The 20,381-nt window shown below is 35.6% G+C and overlaps 2 protein-coding genes and 1 long non-coding RNA gene across 5 annotated transcripts in view; 2 read left to right on the forward strand and 1 right to left on the reverse strand.

The window, feature by feature from the left end:
* The window catches only part of LOC149616083 (uncharacterized), a 28,610-nt gene extending 18,730 nt beyond the window's left edge, over positions 1-9,880 (forward strand). The window contains exons 1-2 of one of the 3 annotated variants that reach the window (XM_089856330.1): positions 7,117-8,395; positions 9,486-9,880. In XM_089856330.1, the coding sequence (XP_089712456.1) occupies positions 8,341-8,395; positions 9,486-9,718 (288 nt within the window). In that variant the 5' untranslated portion in view covers positions 7,117-8,340 and the 3' untranslated portion in view covers positions 9,719-9,880. Of the gene's footprint in view, positions 1-7,116; positions 8,396-9,257; positions 9,400-9,485 lie in introns of those variants that run through there. The other 2 variants (XR_016375783.1, XM_089856329.1) reach the window with 2 other exon arrangements.
* Positions 9,881-10,943: 1,063 nt separating this feature from the next.
* The window catches only part of LOC149616086 (uncharacterized), a 105,407-nt gene continuing 95,969 nt past the window's right edge, over positions 10,944-20,381 (forward strand). The window contains exon 1 of the long non-coding RNA XR_016375792.1: positions 10,944-11,224. This is a non-coding gene — a long non-coding RNA (uncharacterized LOC149616086). The remainder of the gene's footprint in view (positions 11,225-20,381) is intronic.
* On the reverse strand, positions 13,492-16,055 carry LOC149616087 (insulin-like). The gene is made up of 3 exons (XM_089856961.1): positions 15,601-16,055; positions 14,437-14,644; positions 13,492-13,779 (listed from the first exon to the last, which is right to left on the reverse strand). The coding sequence occupies exons 2-3, from the start codon at positions 14,642-14,644 to the stop codon at positions 13,568-13,570; spliced, it is 420 nt and encodes a 139-aa protein (XP_089713087.1). The 5' UTR covers positions 15,601-16,055; the 3' UTR covers positions 13,492-13,567.

Consider the following 20,381-nt stretch of genomic DNA (forward strand, 5'->3'; position numbering starts at 1 on the left):
TTCAAACCAAGACGTTTTTTTATAATTATAATTTGGTTTCAAATAGTTTTAAAATAACTGTATATTGATAAGTGTATTTGTTTTTTAAAAAAAATTGGTTTCTGGCTCTTAACACCTTTCAGACTAAACTAAAACTTATGTTTACGTTGCTCGCTTTAGTAGACTCGTGTCAACAACTTCGCAAAATATTTTCACGGATTTTTACCTCTCCCAGTGACGATGACGGCACGATGAGGTATTACATTGGACGTATCCGTGTGTGTGTCTGGCTGTCAGTCTGTCGCCGCGTTCGCAGTTAGTAAATCGAAGCAAACGTGTATGCAATATCCGGAACGCGTTCGCAAAACGAAATATTGGCTTCTACTCCATTATCGTCGTTAGGTTTAAGATGTACGCGGCGATCGGCTTAAGTTACGAAACTTACGATAAACGTCTAGCCTCCCGATGGCAGGGCCGGAGCCTCCGAAATGAACTAGGCCCACGCGTGTCGCGAAGCGAGAATATTTTTTTAACCAATTTAGTTCGCCGTGGTTTTACGCTTAAATAAACAAAGTTCAACCCCGTGACCCTGTCGACTACTTAAGTATTTGGGCCAAGGTTGCGGATTGTAAGTATACGTTTTTATTACTGAATTATTTTAATTGAAATAATTTAATTGTTTTCATCAATACAATTTAACCGAAAGATTCAATAAAAAGTGAATAGCCCCAAAAACATTTACGTTAATTTTAGGATGAAACTTTTCTCTATCATAATAATTTTATGACTGACCCCTATAATAATAACGATAATTTAAGGAAGACCCCTGTCACAACGGTAATATAAGCGCCATCTCGTACACATATATGGTGAAAATATTTTTCTTAACAAACTGGATATTTCCCCACATAAAATTTGACTTTCATGGGCCTAGTTCTTTTCGGAGGCTCCGGCAGGGCTTCCACCTAAGTTTCACGGAATTGCGGATTTTCTTATCACTTCCAAAAATTCTTAAAGATACCATAGAATTCAACCGTCAATGATTTTAGGAAAAACGTTTCTTCAAACGACTTAACTTGATTAAATATAAATTACCGACGATTAAAATAATATCAATTATATTTAATTTTTTGAGATAAACTTCTTTGCCTTACTCAGTCATAGTCGATTGAGCTAGTCATTAGCAGACGATATATGAAACGTTTAGGATTCTTGGCGGTATTTGTCATTTTGGATTCGGCTATTTTTCTATTCAAATATCATGGTTCAAAAATCACTATATACGCGACTCATTTTATTAAGTTGTCTGCTCTCTCACGTCTTAAAATACCGACAGGAAGGTAACATTTTACTTATAGTCTGAATGGGTCTTAAAAGGACAGCAATATTAGGCATTTTCATTAAAGATTCCTGGTTACAATACTTAAATTCTTTCCATAATTTTATTTACAACTTTTCAGCCACGTCTGGTAGAAAAACTCAGCGTCGTAGCTTAAGCAAGAGAAGTCCGGGTTCTTACCAACCTTCACCTCCAAGTCCAACGCCTCCAACTCCAATGCCCCCAACGCCAATGACACCAACTCCCATGCCTCCAACGCCACCATCTCCAATGCCACCTGGCCCACCAGGTACGTTAACAACCATACAAAATTATCAGCTTTTAAATCAAGATGTTGATTGTTACTTTTAACTGAATTTTTGTTTTTGGCAGATTCTACTTATCTAACAAATGATGCAATTCCCTATATGGCCAAATTACTTGCCGACCCCAATGTACCTCTTGGAAATACACTTCGTGGACTACTTAGAGATTAATTTTTGTCATGGACAGTCTTTTCTTATTATAAAGATAGGGTCTCAACGAAATTCATATTATCATTTAGCAACAATTTCGTAAACGCACTGAACCAGCTCCTTGGTATTTTAATATTTTAATATTTGATCTGACCGGTTGTCCAATTCAAACGGCCGAAGGAATGAATCAAGCTTGACTATTGAAGCTTGTAAATGGTCTTGTGGGACCAAAGATACCTATTACGCCCAGTATGGGCATTCCCGGTGCCAAATAAATAACTTTAGAAGAAACGTTAAAAAAAAAAAAACTCTTGTATATTATCGAGAAAATATTAAAAACTCAATTGCATTTATCTATTTGATTTCTGTGTTATAATAGGTTTATAAGGTATGTTCCATAAGTCAGACACTTTCAGGATTCCTGTGCTTGTTTCCGGCCCGGCTTGGCGGTTGGCGGTATTTCTCATTAAAGGGGCTGGCCGGAGCTGTTGTGGTGAAGGGGGGTCAAACTGTTTGTTAGCATATTGCTTACCCGCCCACGGCGACGGTGGCGCCATTCCTTATGGCCAAAGAGCTGTGTGTTTTCCCCCTGAACTAAGGGCGGTCTCTCCCCAACAGCGCCGGTGAGCCCCTTTAAGACTCGGATATTTTAGTTTTCAAATATCTTGGTTCAAAAATCAACATATACTGGACTCGTTTTAAGTTGCCCGCTCTCACTTTTGATCAGGAAAATGAACGTAAGATGGCGCGACCAAACAAAAACAGTAGAATGGACCTTAAAGCTACCGCGATTTTATACATTTACGTTAAAAAAATCTAGATTCTTGGATTCATTACTTAAATATTATATAAAAAGACTTGGTTTGCCCAAGCCTTAAAAACAAAACGATAAGAGTTTTTCCAGTTGTCTGAAGCGCGGATATTATTTTTTTTCTATTGAATTTTAAAGACAATCCGTATTTTACTACTCTTTAGAATTTAATTCAATCACCTGATTTTACTGCTAAATTAATTGAAATAAAAAATTACTTATCTCAGATTTTTTAAAGGACAATTCCATTTTCCTGAAACATTTTATCATGAAATTTTTTCTTTTCAATGGAGAACGTACTTTAATTTTCAAATAATACTCTCATTAATAATGTATTATATGCGATCTTTTCGAATACAAAAGTGGGCTGTTATCACCTTTCTTATATTTGATAAAGGGGTTCGTTTCTTCTTTAAGCACAGTCACAATTATTGAACTGTGTATACACTGCCAACTCTAATACTAGGCCTTGAAATGTACGACAGAAGCATTTTTTATGTGACATTTTGAATTTGCGCTTAGTAACCGTTAGATGGCTCTTTTCTGAGGCGAATGTTCGCGATGACGAAATTAAATTCGTACTGCGCAGTCTCGCATGACGTCACGTCTTTCGCTTATGGCGGACCAGGGTGGGAAATAAAGATTTTTTTGAACTACTAAATAACCTGGCCCATGACCATTGACCAGGGCACATCGTCTGCTAAATTAGAGAAGTGGGTACAGGCTAGGAAATAAGACAGGTTTACAGGTCAAATACCAGTTTATTAATAGCTTGGACCACTTTTTTTATTCAAAACGTGAGGGTCACTGGTCCCAATGACTAGTTTATTAATTCCTACTTTTTTTAAAAATTGATATGGGCACCTCTTTAATTATTTTCATTTTAACATAAATTTCGACTCCATGAGTCCAGTTGTGTATACAAGCTGAGAGAGATTTTTTAGAAGAGAGAACGACCACAAGTCCTGGGACCAGTAGAAAAATAAAAAGGGGAAGGGTCACCGGTCCCGGGACCAGTTTCATATTTAAGACATCAGGGGTCACTGGTCCGGAGGACTAGTTCAGAAATAAACCTTATTTCCAAGCCTGAGTGGGTAATTAAAATATCGGAGTTTATAATGTCTGTGACCAAATTCAGCTGTCAAAGAAACCTCCTCCTACCTCTCCTAAGCTCGCTCATTGGTCAATCCAAATCAAACTTAAGGCATTTCATTGGCAGTGGCAGTTTTTGGGAAAAACTTAAGGGCTGTGATAGGTTGAAATTTCCATGCAGACGCCATTGACACGTGTCAAAACGTACACCAAATTTAAACTAGTATTTTTCGAACTCGGAAACCGTTCAGCATCATGAACCGGTTTATTGACCGGTTTTTTGCTTTCTTTTTCGAGCCGAACTTAGCAGATTACACTTCGTCGTTGCTATCAATTTCCCATAGTTTTGAATTTGCCGCCAGTTTAAAACCTCAGAAAAGCGACATCTAGCGCCATTTGTGAAATCCTAACTGCCACCCCCTTTTTATTCCTATCGCAAGGCCTAGTATTAGAGAAGGCAGTGCACCTACCAATTGTGAATTAATTTACCACTCCCCTGCCAAAAAACTTAATCTTTCCCATAAAATAATGAGAGGCACTTGGAGTGAGCCAATATGCTCACGAACATCTTACTGGAACATCGAATTAATGACGTTTTACAAGCATATTATTATTTTTATAATAGATTAATACAAATTAAGGCTGAAGGAACAGATATTATATAAAAAAGACTTGGTTTGCCCAAGCCACTGCCTTCTCTAATACTAGGCCTTGCGATAGGAATAAAAAGGGGGTGGCAGTTAGGATTTCACAAATGGCGCTAGATGTCGCTTTTCTGAGGTTTTAAACTGGCGGCAAATTCAAAACTATGGGAAATTGATAGCAACGACGAAGTGTAATCTGCTAAGTTCGGCTCGAAAAAGAAAGCAAAAAACCGGTCAATAAACCGGTTCATGATGCTGAACGGTTTCCGAGTTCGAAAAATACTAGTTTAAATTTGGTGTACGTTTTGACACGTGTCAATGGCGTCTGCATGGAAATTTCAACCTATCACAGCCCTTAAGTTTTTCCCAAAAACTGCCACTGCCAATGAAATGCCTTAAGTTTGATTTGGATTGACCAATGAGCGAGCTTAGGAGAGGTAGGAGGAGGTTTCTTTGACAGCTGAATTTGGTCACAGACATTATAAACTCCGATATTTTAATTACCCACTCAGGCTTGGAAATAAGGTTTATTTCTGAACTAGTCCTCCGGACCAGTGACCCCTGATGTCTTAAATATGAAACTGGTCCCGGGACCGGTGACCCTTCCCCTTTTTATTTTTCTACTGGTCCCAGGACTTGTGGTCGTTCTCTCTTCTAAAAAATCTCTCTCAGCTTGTATACACAACTGGACTCATGGAGTCGAAATTTATGTTAAAATGAAAATAATTAAAGAGGTGCCCATATCAATTTTTAAAAAAAGTAGGAATTAATAAACTAGTCATTGGGACCAGTGACCCTCACGTTTTGAATAAAAAAAGTGGTCCAAGCTATTAATAAACTGGTATTTGACCTGTAAACCTGTCTTATTTCCTAGCCTGTACCCACTTCTCTAATTTAGCAGACGATGTGCCCTGGTCAATGGTCATGGGCCAGGTTATTTAGTAGTTCAAAAAAATCTTTATTTCCCACCCTGGTCCGCCATAAGCGAAAGACGTGACGTCATGCGAGACTGCGCAGTACGAATTTAATTTCGTCATCGCGAAAATTCGCCTCAGAAAAGAGCCATCTAACGGTTACTAAGCGCAAATTCAAAATGTCACATAAAAAATGCTTCTGTCGTACATTTCAAGGCCTAGTATTAGAGTTGGCAGTGGTAGGTGGGTGGTAAATTAATTCACCATAGATAGGCGGGTGGTAACTTATTTCATGTAAAAAGGCGGTTGGTGACTCAATTAAGTTTAGTTGACCTTTTGGTATAGATTTAAAAAAATATTTATTTCTAAACCACGCGCCAGCACGCGCACATTTCATTGAAAGTTTGTTATCTAAGAATTTTCCCTTATATATACTAAAAATCTTCATCAAAAATAGACAACGCGCTTTCCAAGACTCGAACCTGCAATGTTTTACATCGAATGCAAACGCGTTATCCATTAGGCCACAAGCCCGTACTCCGTAACAAAAAAATTATCCAAACATTGTATTTATAGGATTTTTTCATTTATGTTGAATAGTATTGGTCCATTTGAGCGCCGCATAGTTCTCAAGAATCTCGCGGCGTTTTCCGCGGGAAAAATAAAATCACGTGATCGGCCGCCATTTACGGAGAGAGGGATTTTTATTCGCATAGCTAACTCGATCAAGTCCGTGAGCGGGTGGGCCGTGGTTTTGGTAACTGATTATCGTCTGCTTCATAATTGAGAGAACTGCAGGGCACAGTTATAAAATGGCAGCGTCCTAGCCTTATTCTTTAATTTTTTACTATATTTTGTTCCACATTTAGAAATTGAGGTTTCCAATTTAATTAAATAGTATTGAAATTAAGCCAATTAAAGTTTCCGTGAACAAAAATTAACCTTTAGGGATGTTCTGTGTCCAAATACGGAATGAATAGCAGCCGACGACAATCAGTCCAAAAAATACTAGGGAAATGTGTCTGGCAGCATTGCACCTCCGAAAATGGCGCTAGGTTTCGCCGCCGAAAATGAGCGACCGCCGTATCGGCGGCGTTACTTCAATATGGACCAGGACTATAGAAGATCTGTAAAAATAAACACCGAGCTCGCCAGGACTCGAAACTGCAATCTTCTGCTCCATAGGCAGACGAGTTATCCTATGCGCCACAAACCCGATGGAGGCTGAACAAAATGCTATGCAAACAGTGTAATATATGTAACGGTTTAACCATGATTTATAAATTAATTAAAATAAAATACTTAGAATTAATTGTTCTTAATCAAACTTCAGAAGTTCAACATTCAATAGCTGCTTGATAATTCAAAAGTGTTCCGAACCTTAACTTCGCAGTAGTTTCTGAGTTATTCGATGGAGTGGACCACCAAAAATCCCATGCTTTTTCTATGGGACGCTAAGCCTAAAATCTGTGAATTATTTCTTTAACATTACGGGAGGGTGTGGGTTCTTATCTAGAAGGGCCTATCGGCCCTCTAGAATTCCTTCCTTTAACTTATGAAAAACACAGTTCGAATTTTCAATTATTTGTTATACATAGATTTTGCGGCAAGCTACAATACACAATTTGCCCGCCAAAAACTGTTCGAGAATGCAAGTCAACTTATAGATCTCGCAATCCTAACCCTAGAAAAGTATGCCAATGCAGTTGCACTGCTTATAGAAATTGTGAAGGTTACGAATGTGACACCTCCTTGCAGCAGCCCTATTGCTGTTTTATATCTTGCCACATGACAAACGTTGGCAAGTGCGAATGCAGGAAAAAAATAAACGGATGATTGTTATTTTTTTAAGGAAGTGATTATGTATTTTTCGTAATAAAAAAAAACAGTTATGAACTAATAAATTTAAACTTAAATATTACAAAGGAAAATTTCAGATATTATAACATCATACCTTAAAAAACGACCCTTTTCTGAATGTAAAATAAAAAATATTAAAAACTAAATTATCTCTTATTATTAAATAAAGAATACAATTTTGAACATATAAATGTAATCTTAAATATTACAATTTAAGGAAAAGTTCTGGTAACATAACATTATTACTTAAAAAACGCATTTTTCCAAACAAAAAAAAAACAATATTTAAAAAAAATAAATGAGCCCTCATTACAAAATAATTAGCATTTGATTAATCTTAAAACGAGGACTACTGCGCCGCCATTGTTTAGTGGCGTAAGAGGTTAGGTTTAGCACATGCCACGAAACAAATGGCGGCACAGTAGTCCTCACTTCTAAGAATAATTAAATGTTAATTATTTTGTAATAAGAAATCAATTATTTTTTTAATATTTTTAATTTGATATTCAGAAAAAAGGCCTTTCTTTTAAGCTAAAATGTTACAACTCAACTTTTTCTTGATATTTTTAAATTAATATTCAGAAAAAAGGCCTTATGGAACATATCTTATAAACTTATGACTAAACTATGCTACAACTCACAATATGAGTCCACATATCTAAATCAAATTTGATAAATCGTTAAATTGACAATAACATAATAATTTTCATATAATAAATAAAATTTTAGTCCATATGTATGAAATTTATGAGTTTTAGTGTTTAAGAGAATAATTTACACTCACTTCGAGTCGTCAATAATTATTATGACTTGCATCTTATTGAAATCATAATTTAACACGCTAATAATTTTAATTTAAACTCTATTAATTTTAATTAAACTCTATAGCCTTATTTTCAATACGACATAATTCCATCTACCATAATAATTTTCGTATAATAAATAAAATTTTAGTCCTTATGTATGAAATTTATGAGTTTTAGTGTTTAAGAGAATAATTTACACTCAATAATTACTATGACTTACATCTTATTGAAATAAAAATTTAATACGCTAATAATTTTAATTGAAAGATATAACCTTATTTTCAATACGACATAATTCAATCTATAAATTATTCGAGGGTCGTAGTATATCTTGAAAGTTGGTTTTAATAACTCGCAACTCGGTCTATATAAGCTTCTGAAATTATACATATCAGCATTTAAAGTTTGATTCGTGGTTGATTTGGTTATTTCTTTCCATAATGAAGATCTTATTGAATTTCGTTGCAATTTGCTGCATCGTTCTTGCGATCGCCGGTAAGTTTAAATGGAACTAAGTATTCTATGGTTTATAATTATCTGAAACAAGCAAATTCTTCTAATTGATCTTTTAAACGCGAAGAGTTCTTAATTACATTTTGTTTTTAAATAGTTTTAATATAACGGTAAATTAATACGCGTAACTGTTTTGAAAAATTACTTTCGGGATCTTAAGCATGGACGAAGGATGCGCGTGAAAAACATTCGACGCTCTACAGGATGTGCAACTCCCTATACTAAAAAGTAGACAAGTCGATACTAGCGCCGCCTGGCTACCAGCGCTGGAAACCCTCGCGGGAAAAATAAAAAATACTGGACATAAGAAAAAAACACGCGCTACCGTCGATTTTTTTCCTTAACGTCGTCTGCTAGAAGCAAAACAGTGGTTTTTTTTCTTATGTCCAGTATTTTTTATTTTTTCCGCTAGGGTTTCCAGCGCTGGTAGCCAGGCGGCGCTAGTATCGACTTGTCTACTTTTTAGTATAGGGAGTTGCACATCCTGTTGAGCGTCGAATGTTTTTCACGCGCATCCTTCGTCCATGTCTTAAGGACAGTCAGAGGAGATTAAAATCTTTCCTTCTCGTCGGGCAAGTCGCTTTGCTTGTTAAATTAGACACGTGTCAACGATTACGCAAAATACTGGCGGGTTTAGTTTGAAAATTTTCAGTTTCGTCTTACAGTGATGTCGAGATGGCACCACCTCGTTAGCGCCTTTTCTTAGTCATGGCGTACTCGATCGTGCCTTACTGACGCGTGATCGAGAGACCTACGCTTTAGCGGACGATATATGAAATATTTTAGGATTATTCGCGGAATGGCGGTATTTGTCATTTTGGATTCGGCTATTTTACTATTCAAAAATCACAACAAACGCGACTCATTTTATTAAGTTGTCTGCTCTCTCACGTCTTAACGTACCGACAGGAAGGTAAGATTTTACTTATAGTCTGAATGGGCCTTAAAAGGACAGCAATATTAGGCATTTTCGTTCAAGATTCCTGGTTACAATACTTAAATTCTTTCCATTAACTTATGGTCAATCAAATGAAAATCACTGTTATATTTTAAAATGATTTATTTCATATAGATTTTGCAACAAGCTACAATACCACAATTTGCCCGCCAAATGCTAAGCGTATGTGCATTCAGTACGGCTCTAAACGTATTCCACCAAGGTGCTTTTGCAGTTGCGATGTTGCTAAACAGTGTGAAGGTTACGAATGTCCCTACCCAAAATACCCAGAGCCCTATTGCTGTTTTACCAGTTGCAACTTGAAAAAGGTTGGCAGGTGCAGTTGCAGAGAAAAAATAAACGGATGATTGTTATTTTTTTCAGGGCTATGATTATGTATTTTTCGCAATAAAAAAACAGTTATGAACTTATAAATTGAAACTTGAATATTACAAAGGAAAATTTCAGATATTATAACATTATACCTTAAAAATGGCCCTTTTCTGAATGTAAAATAAAAAATATTAAAAACTAAATTATCTCTTATTATTAAAAACCTGGCCTTCTGTACCGTCATTGGTTTAGTGGCGTCTGCTAAAGCGAAACTACCTTTCCCTTAAATCTCACAGCCTGTGAGAATTCATCCAATCCCGTAGGTTTAGCAGACGCTACTACTAAACTTATGGCTTCAAAGTAGTCCTCGTTTTTAAGAACTATTAATTGCTAATTAAGCCGGGAGTGTGGCGCACTCCTGTAAGCCAAGCTTCTGGGCGACAAAGTTTGAGGGAATAAGGCACATGTCGGCGATCCTACCCTACAGGTGCCGACTGCCCCGTGTCCGCCGGAGGTGACTTGACCCCCACACCCCGTCCGTCACCTCCCAAGTAAACCTCAATTCTTCCTCTGCTTACACACGTACAGAAACCTGTATAATCACATCCTTGCCAAGGTCCACTGACCCACTCGCATTGAAACCCTCCAAAAAAAAAAGAAAAAAAGAAAAAAAGCTAATTATTTGGTAATTAAGAAATCATTTAGTTTTTAATATTTTTTATTTTACAGGCCTTTCTTTTAGGGTATTATAATGTTATCTTTCTTTTCTGTTTTCTTCCACATTACTTACCAAAATTCCATCGTTACCGACTGACTGATAATTTAGTATTGTTTGTCCATGCCGTGACAAAGAAACTTACAAATATGGGATGCAATTATCCGTCAATGAGTGAGCTATGGCTGGAGAAAATTGGCCAACGAGATTATGCAATCTCTACACTGCCTGACCAAACTGAAAATTTCAAGCTAAACCCGCCAATCTTTTATTAGTATGATTTGTCTACTTCAGCGACTTCATCGACGTGACAGAAAGATATCAGTCTGGTCTAAATGGGCCTAATCATTCTGTATTTCAAGGCAAAATGCAACGTCTTTGATTATAAATATGTCCATTCACAAAAATATCAACAATAAAATGAGAAAATTATAATGTTTTTTTTTTATTATTTTTGAGGATCTAATAACAATTTATCTTAACTGCCAATTATCAAAACAGAATTTTCATTTTATTTCCTTAAAACCGTGTCATACACTTTTTATTGCAGTTTTTGAATCGATCATTTATATAATATAAAATGTACATTACTACGATAATATAGAATGTTTAGAACAATTATCAATTGTATTCAACACAATAGAAAATTTATGGTCTTAAAACAAAAGGCAGATACCTTTAAAAGCCCCAGTTTCGAACACGTATCGCCAAAATCTTCTCAAATTTCATTTGAATTCTCAGCTAATTTGTGTTAAGAGTACTGCCTTGATCATGAAATATTTCAATAGTATCATTGCTATTTGCTGCATCGTCTTTGCGATCGCCGGTAAGTTTAAATTGAATTTTAATTTCAATCATGTAAATTAAGTGTAAGTAATTTCTTTCAATAAATTTTTAAATGCAAAGATTAATAAATTATTTCTGGTTTTTAACCAGGTTCAAGGTACTTAATTAAATTTACTTTATATATTGAGATAAATAAGCGTAACCAATTTCAAAAACTTGGTTTCTGATTCTAAGGGCCATTCAAACTAAACTAAAATCTTACGTTCACGTCGGTGAAGTTGCTTAGCTCCCTTTTAATAGACTCGTGTCAACGGCTACTTAAAATTCTCGCGGGTTTAGTTTGAAAATTATCAGTTTCGCTGGGCAGTGAGTAGAGATGGCAGCACTTCGTAAGCACCTTTTCTTTAGCTTTACCAGAAGGGAATAAGATAGAAGGGGCACACTTTATATCTCCATTATGCTTTACACTCGTAAGAACAGTATTACTAACCTCAAATCAACTACCCTTCACTGATTGGTCACATAAGAAGGTGACGTCTCGGTTGACGAATAAAAAGTAGTTTTGTTTACAACTTTACATTGAAGGAGATAAAAATGGCCGAATTTCATGTTGATAAACGAAATCAAGCTGTGCAACTAATTTAGATACACGGGAATTGAGAACATACCAAAATCAGATAATTATTCTGAATTAATATTAAAAAATAAAAATTAGTTTCAATAAAATACATACTTCAGGTTATAATTACACAAGAACGAAACATCGACAGCCCTAAGACAAATAGGCCGCCTGATACCGCGGAGAACTTAAAGAACTATATTTGCTGTGTACTTGCGCAAAGTTTTCGCGGCTTTCTTGAGGTTGGTCGGACTCTCGTTACCAAAGCAGGCTCTAATGTCTCCCTTCTCTCTTATTCCCTTCTGGCTTTACTCATTCGTGGTTGAGTGATTAGACGATATTAAAAATTTTAGGGTTCTTGTCTGTAATTGTATTTAACTCTTTACTCAAAATGACTACGCGACTCGTTTCATGAAGTTGTCTGCTCTCACGTAGCAGGGGAATGAAATTAGCGAGGTGACCGAGGGGAAGGTTAGATTATACTGCAGTCTGAATGGACCTTAAAACTTTTCAGAATATTATACATTTATGTTAGAAAAGATCTAGATTCTTGGATTTACTCTTAAATTCTTTCCTTTAACTTATGGACAATCGAATGATAAGCATGCACAGTTTGATTTTTAAAATATTTATTTCACATAGATTTTGCTGCAAGTAGCAGCTATAACAGCCATTTTGCTGCAAGTAGCAGCTATAACAGCACAATTTGTCCGCCACAAACTGTGCGTGAATGCTCTGACTACTACGAAGATGATGAAGATGATAAACCTACAGTTGTTTGTGTTTGCGCTTGCCGAGAATATGCACACTGTAAAGGTTACCAGTGTTCCGAACCCACGCCAGAGGCCTTTTGTTGTTTTTTGAGTTGCGGCAGGAGACCCATTGGCGAGTGTGGTTGCAGAAGAAAAATAAACGGATGATTGTTATTTTTTCCCCAAAGATATAATTATGTATTTTTCAAAACAAAAAAAAACTTTTTTGAACATATAAATGTATACTTAAATATTACCATTAAAGGAAAAGCATTGCTTACATAACATTATGCCTAAAAAGAAGAAGACCTTCTTGAATATTGTCTACTGGTAAGATTACACGCAAATTTTAATTGACTTTTAATAAATGATACACCTTAAAATTTATGAGAAGCTCTTTTAAAAACCAGTAGTTTTAAGGACTTTTAATATAAAATCTAGCTAGAAGATTACTGTTAACTTATGTACATAGTTCATAAGACATGTTCCACAAGTTTGTCACTGGTTACTAAGAGCTTGTAATGAAGTGACGTACGTGGAACGTCATAGATTATCCTAAAGCGACGCCAGGTGAGGAGCTGTCAAAGGCTTAGTACAGACTAAATTGGAAGATGGACTGCAAAACCGTGTGTAGTCAGTCCTCGCGTCGTTCTCGAACTAGATATCAGTAAGTCTCTTGCATTATACGAAGTATAGGAAGTTTCTGTAATGAAGAGACATTAACGGTTCAGAGTGAGCCGAAAGTGCTACGTTTGGAGGGAGGGGCTCTATACTGGTCTATGAGTCGGACTGATGTAAATACTAACCGTTCTCCATTCCTACTTTTAAAATTACATCTATCCCTGGTTATATTTAGCTTTTTGGGATGAAATTAAGATGACGTATCATCAGGTATGTAATCATTTTAAATTGAATAAGGATTACGGTTTATTTATTGTACTTTCAACATAAAGCCAATTTATTATGCTTGAACAGATTCGTTACAAAATACATTTTTACTATTTACTTTTCACTAAGCGCAGTAAGAATACAGCGTTTGCATGTCACAGGGTACCTGGCAGCACTCTTCCCAGACTCCTCTGGATTCGCGAGAAGGGACGAAAGGCTCGAGGTTGAATTTCTGGCTTCGTTTGGCGAAGGTCATGGCGGACTGACGATTCGCAAAGAGTGCCTCCAAACCTTGGGGTAGCTCTGGTTTGAGTTCTTCGTTTTCAAAGTCAATAACTGAATTTGGGAAAAACAAATTTACATTTAGAAGTTATTTATGTGTGTGTTAGTCAGATATAAGTAGTCAGAGTATTTCGAAAAAGGTGGTTAGACCGAAGTACACGGCTGAATTTGATTCGAAAATAATTTATGAGAATTTGCACACGTTATGATTGAAGTATTTTATGTATGAAACAAGGGATAGATTTAATTTTAGAAGTAGGAATGAGAACGGTTAGTGCTTACTTCAGTTCCGCTCATAGCCCAATATAGAGCCCCTCCCACCAACACGTAACGAAATTACCTTATTGGCTCACTTTAACTACGTTTTGATGACGTTGCTGACGGGGATGGCAAAAATACGTAATTCCTTTCTACCTCTGCTCTATGACCCGCCTCTTCTTTCATACCCCTTCGTCCCGTGTAAGGGGGCCCGGGACCCTGACGCGCGCTCATACCATTACTCTGTTCTCCATTCCTACTTCTAAAATTAAATCTCTCCCTGATGAAACCCAAAAACATTGCTATTCGAATTAAGGGCTCATCAATAAAGCACCCTCAAACCATAACTTGAAAACATTGGTCCTTAGCTTAAAATGTCAGAGAATATTTTTGACTCAAAATTTCCACCCTTTATGGAATGCCTTTTAATAAAGTAGATAAAAGTTTTCTTACCCAAGTTGCGTTTGTTTTTATGCTGGTAGTATTTTCCTCCGCACGATATGGACAAAGCGCTAGACAGATCCGATCCACACAACCTAACTTGTCTCGTTTCCATGCTGCGACCTTCGACCTTGATTGTATCAAATTTGGCAAAAGTCAGGATGCCGACTAATAGAAGGGAGGCTTTGGTAACCTTCATGATAGTCAAAGATAGATCCATCTAAAGAACAATGTGTTTAAAATATAAAGCCATGAATACAGTTTGTGAAGCTTATTAATTTCGTCATGCCTTCAATTAGTGTTTCGACGAAAAATACCGCACTATTAGTTTTGAGGCATTTATGTGGTTGTTCGGTTGAATGGAATTTAAGTCCCATAGCCTCGGAAAAACATTGGTTCTTAGACTAACATAATCACATCCCAATTTGTAAAATTTCATATTGTAGTTCTCGTTTCTCAAATAGATGATGTTAATATCCAGTCTGGGAAATAAGGATATTTTTTAAACTAGTCCTTGGGACCAGTGATCCCCCTATGTCCGAAATAATAAACTGGTCTCCGAACTGGTCCCAGCCTTTGTTCTCCTATAGATTCGCTATTAATAAACTGGTCCCGAGGACCAGTAACCCCCACTTCTTGAATTAAAAAACTAGTCCAAGCAATTAATAAACTGGTTTTGGACCAGAGGAAGTGTGCTATTTCCCAGACTGTAATATCTATGTAAACATAAGAACATAAGATATAGGTTCCGTAAGTTTGTCACTGGCTGCTATGAGCTTGTATTGCTTGACGTATTGGAAACGTCATAGAGTCCCGTAAAGCGACGCCTGGTGAGGCGCTGTCAAAGGCTTAGTACAGACTGAACTGCAAACCCGAGTGTAGTAAATTATAGAAATAGCTATCAGTAAGTCTCTTGTCGGATCTACACTGATAAATATTTTTGTGTTTCAATGGCGAAATACACAAAAATACTTCAGTGTACTCTTGCACTCATACGAATTTATTTAAGGTGATCTTTATCTATGGGGAATTTTGACGGTCAACTTATAGCCGATAAAAAATACAAGTTGCTGTAAGATATCGAGAAGACTTCATGCGCTTATCGAACGAAACTCTTAACCAACTTAAAGTCTATGCCAAATCCTTAGTAATGCATTGAAAAATCCTTATACTCACTTTTACTAGATGCTGTTGGAGCCGATGTATTTGCAACGAAACTGTGTCGAGATGTGTGAGTTCCCAAATGGACCTGGTCAGTATTTATACCATTTGGACTCCCATATTTTAGTGAAGGGTCTGGACAAAATCTTGAATACGTCAACAAGTTCCTTTTAGCAACACACTCAGAGCTCAGACGTCTTAGGAACGGATAATCCGTTGGCAAACCTCCGGTTTTGACAAGTGACAGTAGGCTTAGGCCCTATATCCCACGCAAATTGGGAATGCAACTGACTGTTAGCACTTTCACGACCCAGTCCGCGAAGAAAATAATTCCTCAGAGCTACGGAAATAAAACCATGTATTACAGCAGGCGTCAGAGATGAAATCTTAAATTGTTTCGATTGAATAAGTGGGCAAAAATACGAGGGATTATTTATGGTTATTAACTAAGTATAGCTTCGTCGCCCGTAGTGGAACTAAGTAATAAGTGGTTAGATATGAAAGTTAATAATAACAAACAGCTTTACTAAGTATTAATAATTATTTCTGACACTCAAAAACACCTAGCAGAATGTAATCGTAGCATAAGCGAATAATCCTCTTTAAGTGTCCATTATTAGGTCTTTTGTGGAACGTCTCCTACCACCTTCCTTTACGTCATCAGTATTCAAAACCCTTGGGAACAAACCTTTCTACCGAAAAATTATATTACAGCAACGTAAAGTGTCAAACATATTTTTTTTATTAGTTTTAAAGCTTGAAAAATACAATAAAGCTATTGGGTTTTGACCCAAAGGTCACAAGGATCAGCAATACATCGAATCACATGATTTTATAATGGCATAAGGCGGCTGAAAGTGAGGAAACTGGGAGGAAATCGAGAAAAGGGGGATGAAAAGGGGGTGGAGGTGAAGAAAGAGGGAAGAAGTGGGGAAAGAAGGGAAAGAGATAGAGGAAGGGGGATGATGTGGAGAAAAGGGGGAGAAAGTGGGGAAAAGAGGAAGAAAGTGGGGAAAACGGGGAGGAAATGGGGAAATAGAAAGAAAGTGGGAAAAGATGGAGGAAGTGGTGGAAAGGGGAGAGGATGTGGAGAAAAGGGGGAGAAAGTGGGGAAAAGAGGAAGGAAGTAGGGAAAATGGGGAGGAAAAGGGGAAAGGGAAAGAAAGTGGGGAAAAGATGGAGGAAGTGGTGGAAAGGGAGAGGATGTGAAGAAAAGGGGGAGAAAGTGGGGAAAAGAGGAAGGAAGTTGGGAAAACGGGGAGGAAATGGAGAAAATTTGGAGAAGGTGAGGAAAGGAGGGAGGAAGTATGGGAAAAAGGTGGAGTAAATTTCTAAAGTAAATATTATACTTATTTATTCCATGCTTTGCACTCAGCTTATAACCTGATATTTAATTATCATTCCTTTTCATTATATGGGAAGTAGTGAACTTTTAAATCAAAGTTCAAAATTCACATCTTAAATCACGGATATGATGGGACATTAAGATTGATCCCCAATTTTTAAGATAAAATTTTTTTGAAATTTGAATTTTATCTCGTGAATTAAGATGCAACGCGAGCAATGCCATCATATTCAACTCATCCAAGTTCATTGTACGTCCGTGGAATAAATTAGTAAACAAGAAACGAAGAAATACTATCAATTAAAGCTTAAATGTCAAAACGGAAAACCGTTAATATCGCAATCTTGTTAAAAGCATAGCGGTATATTAAAATTTATAAGGAAATTTAATGGTCGCGCGATGGTAATTTGAGCAAAATTAAATACGTTATGGTTAAAGTTTCTGTGACGTTTTCATTTTACTTTGTTTAATCATGGTGTAGGCGGAATGCCACTGATCAAGGAATACCTACCAACATTTTTGTTTGTGAGTTTAAAAATAGACCCTGTTAGTAAAGAGGAGATCATTCAATTCCAAGCAGGCTAAATTTTAAATAATGATAGGAAATTATAGTAAAAAGTCAGGAAATTATAGTGAAAACTTCAAGAAATTATAGTAAAAAGTCAGGAAATTATAGTGAAAACGTCAAGAAATTATAGTGAAAACGTCAAGAAATTATATTGAAAACGTCAAGAAATTATAGTAAAAATTGTGAGGAAATTCGTGAAAAATGTCAGGAAATTATAGTAAAACTGTTAGGAAATTTTAGCAAAAAATGTCAGGAAATTATAGTAAAAAAATCAGGAAATTACAGTAAAAAAATCAGGAAATTATAGTAAAAAATCAGAAAATTTGACAAAATCAGAAAATTTGACAAAATCAGGAAAGTGGGGAAAAAAATCGGGAAATTTGAATAAAAATATCAAGAGATTAGAGAAAAATTCAGGAAATTAGTGTAAAAATGTCCATAAATACGAGAAAAAATCTAGAACAGAATAGTAAAAATATCGTTATATTAATACGTAGCCACGCGCTGGTACTTTTCTTACTAGTTTATTGACAACGTTAATTTGAAAATATGCCACAGACACTTTGAATTTAGTAGTTTCGCTAAGAGAATAAAAATTCCACCTGCACAATATTTTGCCATCTCATTCCACTTGTCTCTTAAAGCAAGGACTAAGGGTTAGACCGCGATATACGAGACACGGAGTCAATTATCGCGGTATATGAATATTTCTAGTGCATTTTTGTAAAATGTAGAACCAGCATAGCAGCTATTATATAACCCCCTTTTTAATGGCTTCACCCCCTGTAGTTATAAAGGGCAACGCGTTAAAAAATTAACGCCTTCCATTCGGTAGAAGCGGGACCATCAGCACACGAGCCACAATTATAAGAGACACATCAACAAATTAATTTAATTTTTTAAATTACATAGAAATTGTATCGTAATTGGAATTTCGAATCAAAGGTCTTTTAGCTACCGTCAAGTAAAGAACATCAATTACAAGATTTGATTTGATCAATTGGTGAGTTTTGGAATCGAATGTTTTTAATGGTAATTATTTATTGAAATTTAGCTAAAATCTTTGAGGTTTCGTTGTTTGAGGTCATAGATTTAAAAATATTATTTGATCGCAGTTTGAAATTTTATAGTTGTGATGGGCAATATACTAAATTAACCGATGTCTATATAGATTTTTTACTTGAATCGATATCGATGTTTTACTTGAATCGATAATCGATATCGATGTTTTACTTGAATCGATAATCGATATCGATGTTTTACTTGAATCGATAATCGATATCGATGTTTTACTTGAATCGATAATCGATATCGATGTTTTACTTGAATCGATAATCGATATCGATGTTTTACTTGAATCGATAATCGATATCGATGTTTTACTTGAATCGATAATCGATATCGATGTTTTACTTGAATCGATAATCGATATCGATGTTTTACTTGAATCGATAATCGATATCGATGTTTTACTTGAATCGATAATCGATATCGATGTTTTACTTGAATCGATATAGATGTATTACTTGAATCGATATCGATGTTTTACTTGAATAGATAATCGATATCGATGTTTTACTTGAATCGATATAGATGTATTACTTGAATCGATATCGATGTTTTACTTGAATCGATATAGATGTATTACTTGAATCGATATAGATGTATTACTTGAATCGATATAGATGTATTACTTGAATCGATATAGATGTATTACTTGAATCGATATAGATGTATTACTTGAATCGATATCGATGTTTTACTTGAATCGATATAGATGTTTTACTTGAATCGGTACCGATTTTATCTGATTATTTAAATTCGGCGACTTATCCGATTATTTATCCCAATGAAAACGATATAGACCGAATTTTACAGATATAGACAGTTTAACCAATTACCAACCGATATGGTCCGATTTTTACCTATATTTACCGATAATCAATCGATATCGACCGATTTTTAGCCATTATCAACCGATATTGAAAGATAATCAACCGATTATTATCGATTATTAATCGAGTTTTACTGAATTTTGACGGATAAAATTGGTAAATTAACCTTGAACTGATTAATTAAACTCGAATCGATTTATTAATGAATCAAGCTCGAATCGATGTATCGGTTGGCACCGATACCGATATCATATCGATTTTGTGCCCATCATTATTATCGAATCTTATTTTATCGTGCTATAACTGGACGAATAAAATCGGGTTTACAAGAGATAGTTTGAAACCGTTCTGGAAAGGTCTAAATCATTTTAAAAAATATATATTTACACTTTCTCATAAAAGCTCTCTATGTTTTACAGCAAAATGTTATATTTCAACCATTTCAAAACGGTTGAGAACTATTTCAAAGTGTATAGGTTAAACACAGCTTTAATGTGTCGACGAAATTAAACTAAACCTAACTTAACGGACTAGTGTTAAACCCTTTACAAGCCAAATCTTAAATTTTTCTCTACAAATAAAATAAAATATAGCTCGATGAATTCAGAAAAAAAACATCGGAAATATTATCGATTTTAGAAAATTTTATTATCTGATTGCTATTATTATGTAAGATAATGTTATGAATATTGCAAATTCAATTTAATGCTTAACACAATTAATCCCAAATAGCTTTGAATGAAAATCTCTTACCTTTGAATTTTTGTTGTTGAACGTGTGGGGTTTTACATTTACTGTCAATATACAAACGGAAATACTTCAATATATTTTGTGAAACAGTAAAATGCAACGCCCCAATAATTGGTTTGCTTTAATTGCACATAATTGTCGTTTTTTCAACCCTCATTAGGCCTATTAGTTTGAAAATTAACAACTTACAATAAAACTATCTTATTACTGTGAAATCGCACATAAAGCAGAAGCATGA

This window comes from Phalangium opilio, unplaced genomic scaffold (genome assembly GCF_054372755.1).
Source record: "Phalangium opilio isolate 3A_F unplaced genomic scaffold, DU_Popi_V2 ptg000217l_1, whole genome shotgun sequence".
Classification (NCBI taxonomy): Eukaryota; Metazoa; Arthropoda; class Arachnida; order Opiliones; family Phalangiidae; genus Phalangium; species Phalangium opilio.